At 41.5% G+C, this 8,254-nt stretch overlaps 1 protein-coding gene across 1 annotated transcript in view; it reads left to right on the forward strand.

Annotated features, from left to right (window-relative positions):
• Positions 1–7,993, forward strand: part of poc1a (POC1 centriolar protein A) — a gene marked incomplete at both ends in the record, with an annotated part of 29,795 nt that extends 21,802 nt beyond the window's left edge. Inside the window, one exon of the mRNA XM_079186304.1 lies at positions 7,883–7,993. Within this exon, the coding sequence (XP_079042430.1) occupies positions 7,883–7,993 (111 nt within the window). The remainder of the gene's footprint in view (positions 1–7,882) is intronic.
• Between the last annotated feature and the right edge of the window lie 261 nt (positions 7,994–8,254).

The raw sequence follows: 8,254 nt of genomic DNA on the forward strand, positions 1-8,254 counted from the left end.
TTCCCGTCTCATTGTTCAGATACTGGAAAAGAACACTGTGTGCCGATGATTAGAAGGCATGATTCCTGTGAATTGTGAAATGTGCAGCTGTGGAAGTCAGATGCTGGAAAGATGCTCCCATTTGTTTTAAGCTCAGGGCATTCCTGGTACGATCGCATTAAACTTCTATTTCTTATGTCGATCCAAATGCGTGTAGCGAATGGGGAGTGTTAGATTAAAATCGTTTATCTACATTATATCATTATCCTGTAATTGCTGCGCATTTTCCTCAAAGTATTTAGTTTGAGCTTGTTGATCTCCAGATGACTGATCGAGCACCAAAAACCGACGTGGTCCTCATCTCAGTGCAACTTCTAAGACCCTTAAAAAGAAAATCAAGCATCAACAACTCATGATATATTGATTCGAGGGTGTGTGCATGTTATGCTTTTAAACAGTATTTACCATAAATATGAGACGTCATTCTATTAGCTCACATTGAGGTGAATGAGGAGAGGGAGCATGGAGGTTTTGTTTGTGTGTTTGTGTGTTTCCGTCATGTGTTCAGGGTTTTAGCTGCCCTGAGGGGAAAATGCATCATTCATATATGAGCATTGGAGCACTCTGCCTCACTCACTGATAATAAGTGTTAGTGCTCAATGGCCACGCTGAGACGCAGAAACACTTCCTGTTTGTGTGTGTCTCTGGCTTTTCTTCCGTCTTTCTTTCTTCTTTCAAGTTGCAGTCCAGCATGTGGGAGTATTTACTATTGGCCCAGGGCAGCCAGGCAGCTAGCTAACCCCTCCCAGGAGGGGGGCTTCCTTTCAAGCCCACTGTACCCGAACCCTGATACCAGATGGATCGTCTGCATCTGGTTTTATCCTTCTGCTCTTTTAATGTTTGGTTTCATTCTTCTTCTCTAGATTATGACAATGACAGTGACATCCAGTTCTGTCAATCCAGTAAAGGATACAGTACATTTTTACACCTTATACGGCGTGTAACTTGTGTTTTAATGTCCTTTTTTTACTGTGCTGTTGCACCAAAGGGACTTGTGTTAACAGCTGATTCAAAAACTAGTACAACTAGAAAGACACTAAATCAGACAAAAACTTTACTAATGTAAATGTTGAGATGAAATGACCCTGTACTCCACAGAGACATCTAGTCCTATAGTAGCACTATAGAGCAGTGTTTTTAATTACTATTTATTAGTGAGTCCACGTTTAGTTTATGTCATGCGTGCGATGCAATTCACAGTCCTATAGGGCTTCACATTAGTCCACCGATTGACGATTGATGTGCTGGTAATACACCAAGAAAAGCACCAACAAAGACAGAAAAGAAGAAGGCTGCAAGCTTGTAAACGTGGATTCAAACAACACGTGCAAATGTTTTATGAGGAAGAAAATCCATTTTATACATTTGGTCGACGTCCAGGATACACACAGTGAGTTTTGGTGAGTAATGTTAACTGTAAACTTTGTAAATGTAAACTGTAAACTGCAACTTTGATTTCCTACCCAGGTGTGGAACAGTATAATTTCAAAGCCTGCATACAGTTCAGTAACAATGCAGCAAGTAGCACAGCTGGTACCCATCCAGATGTTACCACTGGAGGCACCTTACCTGCTGTTTTATTCACAGCTTGATGATGAGAGTTTAAAATACAAAGAGTTGTACAACCCATGAGTGCGAACCCTGAGGCTTTCAGTTCCCTAAAATACAGACATTGCATACAAGGTATGTGAAAGTCAAGTATCTCCTAAACAGGTTCAATCCAGTTATGTTGCATTTTACCTTCAGAACGCACTCGTACAAAGCGACATTATTCATTTCTGCGTTATATTCCTTCTTTTTTTATACGTCTTTTCCCCAGTATTATCTTTTACTAGTACAGCTCTTTGTAACTCTAATAGTTGAGGAGACTTAGAGGGAAGATGATGAATTATTCACCGTTAGACTGGAGCTTCCAAAGCCACAGTTTGCTGTGTTAGCTGCTTTTCACTTGTCTGCCCCCCCCCCCCCCTACCCCTTTCTTTTTCCCTCTCCCTCTGTTTGATAACTTATTGCTCTCACACTAAGCCTGCCGTACCCACACTTAACCGCTTCTTTCACACTCCCCCTCTTAATTATGAAGAATCTCGAATGAATAATTTCTCTCTCTCTCAATTTCATTTACCAAGTCGTGTTTACCAGGCGCCGTCTTGTCCCCAGTAGACCACGAGACAGAAGGTGAGAATATTTTGTGAACTTTCTCTGTGATGTGGCTCAACGGGAAAACACTGTAACACAAAGTTTCTAATCGAAACGTTTTCCTTCTCTGTAATTGCCCCAAACTACCAGAGTAGCCAGCCACAATGTGTGCGTCAGAATAGATATCCATAGATGTGGACCAGTCCACTGATTTGGTATTTCTGATAAAGCAGCCTTAAGCAGAGCTGCAAGGAACATGAGGAGAAAGAGAAAGAAGCATGTTCCTGTTCCTCAGAAAAGATTCAAACCGTTTCTGTTTGAGATTCTGAGGAAACGGCTTTGTCTGTTTATAGTGGTGTTCTGGGTGAAAGAAACGCGGCTAAGAAAAATTGCCGCCAACATAGTTCATTTACTTTTTTCTTTGACCTGTAGACAAATCAAAGTCCCAAGATAAGTCACCACTCTGAGAAATACGGGAGCTTACGTGGCACTTTTATCATACGTACCATTTACAAATCATTGCATCCCCCTGCATGACTAAAAGCAGTAGGGAAAAGGCTTCTTGTCTGTACTTGTTATTGGAAACAATGCAAACATGTTGGTATTAATATACTACATAATTACTTACCGAAAATGCCCCACTCACTTAATCGCTCTCACTGCCATTGACTACAGCACGTTGCTCTGAGGCAGGTATGTGATGCGATGTTGAGGGGGAAAGAGAAGAAAAAGAAAAGAAAAAAACGTTGGAGCAGACAAAAAACAACAATTTTTTACTCTGAAATGTTGCCATTATGTCTCGTAAAAACATATAAAATCCTTTATTGCATTTTCAGGGGAGGTTGAGTATAAATGTAGTAAAAAGTTCAACCAGCAAGTTAACCTGTTAGCATGCTATGGCAGCATTAAGCTTAAAGAGCCAACGGTAACACGAGGCTGAAGCTTGTGACTGATGACTGTTTGGCATTTATATTTAAATCTGGTTATGGAAGCTAACACCACAGCAGTGCTTGTTCTACACACACTTTCACACTGATGGAGTGAATGAGTCTGATGTTTTCAGGCTGTATGTACGTACTGTACTCACTCTCTCGTGAACGCAAGGTCTCAGGAAAGTTTGGAGGGATTTGTTTCAAATTAGACACAAACAACCCTGGACGGACGGACGGACGTACTTTATCGATCCCAAATTGGGAAATCACTGAAAGGATGAACTGATTAGAATCTGGTGGTCAAAGTTCACTGATTCACTTCCTCGATGCGTTTGTTGTTGCTGTGCAACACGTCTTTTACTCTTTCCGCAAAAGCTTGATCCTTCTGTATGATTTTATGTTTTTCTGTATATGTGTTTGAAACTGATAATTTTAGGTTGTTAATTCCGTTTGATGCACAAGTTGTGTTTATGACGTGTGTGATTAAGCAAAGAGAGAGAGAGAGAGAGAGATGGTGGATACAGACAGCAGTTGAAGCAGAAGAGAAATTAGCAGTAAAGTTGTCAAGTGGTAGGACATGCAGAGTGTAGGTTTCAGTTCGTCCCTCAATAAATGCTGCACCTCACCTCACCCCAAGTCTCGCATGTGAAGCAGGAAAGCTGTCAACTTTGAGGATGTGGCCAAGTTCATAATTGTCTTGGGATGTAACTCAGGTCTGGTCAGTTTAACAAAATAACACTTTAGATCAGTAACCCAAAACCAAAACAATGTTGAAAATAGCATGATTATATTGTTGAATATATTATTTGTCTCAAACGTATCTTAACCATTTCATATGAAATGCTTCTTCGGTACACTTTGAGAACAAATATTACTGGGACTGCTACAGACAATCGGAAGTGAACATTTAATATCCAGGATTCACATTATAGACACAATTTAGCACATTGACAATACGTTGATTATAAACTAACTTCCACACCAAGCGCTCGAGCTATAAAGACTTCAAATGACACCTTGAGGTGGACGGACAAGTGTTTACCAACTTTTTTATTTAATAATTTCAGTCATATGTAACCTAGTCTTGTTTCATTAGTTGTTTTTCACCAGTTCCTCAATGATTTTATGTGATCACTAAAACCAGTCTGTTGTTTTTGACCCTTCTGTTTTTATTCTTGTAACTCTCTTTAGTAGTGGCATATTTGATAACCTGTTACCTACATTTTTAGAAAAGAAGAGACTTTTCCACCTTTTCACCGGCACCAGTTTGCCTTTTCTTTGACTCACAGACTGTTGTAGTGAGGGTCATACCAAAGCTATGAGACTCTGTAACAGAGGCCAGTAACGCTCAGGGCGATGGAGAGGATAATGTGTTCTGGAGAGAAAAGAAAAACAGCTCGCTCTATTTTAAGGAGCATAAAGATTTGGTTTCCACTCCAGATGAAAACTATATGCCCATATAATGTTGCCACTGCCTGGGGACACGTGCAGAATCACACACACACACATAGCTGGCTGGGCTGAGGACTGGGTAGCCATATCAGGTTGGTAAGATAAACAGGGTGGTATTGATCTAGAAAACGGAGACAGGCAGAGAGAAGGGGGGGAAAGAGGAAATACAAGCCCTTTCTCTCCCATGATGCACGAAATAGCAGGAGACGTTATCTAGTTCGACGACCCAAAAGACAACACCACTTGCCCGGCATTAGGTGTGTGCTGAGTGTGAGATTATCTCAGGGATTGGACAATCCCTGTCAATTCCTTCATCATTACGCGTTTGATTGTTCATGCCTGGTCGCGTGTGTTTGCCTGCGTGGCCCTGTGGGGTCAACGCAGGACTTCAATAGGCAATTACCAAACGCAGCTGTACTGCTGGGACATGCTGCACGCGGTGCCTTGGGTTTGAAAAGGACCGCGTTTACATGCGAGCTAACAGTTGGGGTGAAAATTGAGAAGAAAATACAAGTTCTTCAGTGTTTAAATGGTTTGCAGTGAACCAGAACGTCTTGGTTCTGTTGCAGAAATAAGATGTTTATGTAATAGTTCTCTATTTTAGCGGCCTAAAGTGAACACCATCTCCCATAAGCCCCTAGACCTGTGTAACAGCTCGACTAAAGATGCGAGGAGCGGCGATTTGCTCGGGCAAGTCTGTAATCGCAGCAGGACGGAGAAGACAGCAGAGATAACAGCTAAAGAAAAATGGCTTTGGTGAATTTAATGGATATGGATAAAACAAGTTATAATGACGTAAGCACCCGCGCATGTTAAGTTTCATTGGCACTGTTGGAGCTAATCGTTGTTTAACTTTGATAAAATCACAAACAGCGAGTGCTAAGTGGAGGCAGTATGTCTGAGAACATGGAAAGTAAATCTTAACAAGAACGCGCTTCATTTCTTTCAGAAAGACAGATGAAGGAAATGAAAATAAAGCGATTGTATTGAGTTGCAGAAGCTAGTGGAAAAGAGGTTTTCTGTTGAACGTCTTAATAGATAAGTGGAGCCGACATGATGCGTCTATCAATCATCACACTATTAGTGAAAAGAGAAAAGGTGTTGACGACTTTAGTCCACCAATCAAATCGCAAACCGATATGTGATTATGCTGCTTCTGGGGGTTATGATGTTAATTTGGTTAAAATAATGAAACGCACTGAAACATTTACATGACAGTGTGGATTTGTAATCTGAGTATCAAACGTCGGTCCTCTTCCCAAAAACCCGTCTCTCTTTTGTCCTTATTTGCATTTATTAGATTGCTTCTTGCTCTCAGTCCTTTCTAACTGGAATGAGAGGAATTTGAGGCACCCTGTCGTCGATGAGTTAGCCGTTCGGCCGTCTGCATGGACAAAATAATACTTTTCTTACAGCGTGACGACATATGCTTTGATTTTCATCGGATCTCTTATTTTGTGTTAATTCATATTTTTGTGTTAATTTGTGGAGCGAGGATAATACTGGAAAAAGTAATCAACTAATCAAGTAGTCCTTAGAAATCCAATGACAATCCTTAAATAAGATCTTCTTTAGTCGATGACACAATGCTACCAGAATAGGCCCGAATGTATGAAGCGACCTTAAAATGATCGTGAAGGAGAGACAGTCCTGGAACAGAAAGGAAACAAGAGATCAGGAGACATAGTCCCATCATGATCACATTATTTAGACCCTGCGTTTGAGCTGTGTATCACATCATAGTTTTTAGTTACTTACTGTATAGTTTTAATGAGCTAACCCAGCATCAGGTTATTTCTCAATGAAACAAACCTAAATAGATTCATTTTTTTTGTCTGTCTCTCTATTCAATGCTGTTTTTATTTTTGATAAATGACTCATCTCTGCGCTGCTTTCTAGCAATTTCAGAATGAAACTCGCTGGCACAAGGAGGGACATAAAGTTACAGGTCGAGACATGTTGACATACCGTTTCACTCACTGGAGAGCCTCGTCTGTTGAGGGGGAGACATGTTTACTGTTTGATTGTTCCTGCTTTTAACCAAGCACTACTATCCAAAACTGCTGACGAGCTGGGATCGTGTTTGTCACCGGGCAACATCAGTTCAGTAAACAATGATGTCAGAGATTTAGAGGGAACTGTACTGTCTCCAGAAGGTTCATTCAAATTACTCACAGCGTTTTCTTGTTTATTCACTTTAAAACACATTTCTTTTGGATCAGCTCAACTCTACTTCATGCGTTACTTCTCGGTCACCTCGCAGATTTATTTATCAATTAGAATATGATAAGAGAGCAAAAAGCAAAGCCAAGAAGGTATCAATCAACACTTTAGACCCATGTCCTTAACTGTGTGTCATGTTGGCTGTATAGTTATTATTTCAGGTTATCTGAACACAATATCAGTGGACAGAAGCAGTAATTTAAAGTTTCATTTAACAAACGGCATAAAGTCTTAACGCAACGAGCTCACCCTGAAGACTTCTCAGCTTCTACATTTTACAGCGTAGGGAACTTACTGGGTTTATAGCCTTCAAACATATTAGAAATATGTTTTCACCCAAGGCTCTTAAGCTAATACGTTATCTAACTACAGCCACTGTAACGAGTTAAGGAGTGCAGTACTTTGCTCAATTCTCCTTATCTTGTCAGAACTCTGAAGAAAAATAGTCTCTTGCCTTGAATCCTCTACTTCTTTGTATTTGTTTCAGATGATAAAAGGCTGATTACGTTACTGCCTTGATGTTAGAATAAAAAGCCAGCTCTCCCCTCAGTAATCAGTTCATTCAGATGGTGAAATTACACCTGGGTGCTCCTCTGGTAAACAGGCTCAGATGACACAAGTGCACAACAAATGCTGTCACTGTTGGAGGACGCTGAGAGGAAAAGTATGTCGCACTGTGATCTCACTACCCACACATGCCCGTCCTGTTTCGGATAGCGACCTTCTTGTATTCGCTGTGTGCGTAAGGCTGTTTATGCAACTGTGTGAGAGGGAGAACAAGAGCGAGTGCGTGCCAGACACAGAAACTCTGGTGTTTTCGGCTCAGGCAGCAGATCTCTCTGCGATAATCAGCTGGATTGTCTTGCATGCACAACATCTGTCTCGAGCACACACACACACACACACACACACACACACACACACACAACTGCCTCTTTCACACACACAAACACAGCCATTATATAGTCATTACTGTCAAGCTGATGCTATACAGCCCTCTCTAACATGCTCTTTCTCTCTTATCCATCTCCTTCCCCCCCCCCCCCCCCCCCCTTTTTCTTTCTTCGTCTTGTCCCTCTCCTCTTGTTGCCTCCATCCAGACGGTTTCGATCCTGGAGCAGCGTCTGACGCTGACAGAGGACAAACTCAAGGAGTGTTTGGAGAACCAGATGGAGATCGGTCTGCATCTCCAGAGACGAGAGGAGGCCTAAAGATGGCGGCCCCAGAGAGAGGTCGAGCTGTGGTGTAAAGGAAATGGGGTCGCACCAACACCGTGAACAGAAACACGTATGCAGTGTTCTCTCGCTGTTGTTAATCACACTTAAAATGTGCAAACTTGCACACGGTCCGGGAACATTTTCCCGACTGGACTTTAAATGCACACCGAGCCTTACTGCTGATGTGCAGCGCCTGGTTGTTTTACAAAGAGATATCAGAAGTGAAGGAGTTGAATATTAGAGAAGTTGTTCTTC

This window comes from Pholis gunnellus (genome assembly GCF_910591455.1).
Source record: "Pholis gunnellus genome assembly, chromosome: 3".
Taxonomy (NCBI): Eukaryota; Metazoa; Chordata; class Actinopteri; order Perciformes; family Pholidae; genus Pholis; species Pholis gunnellus.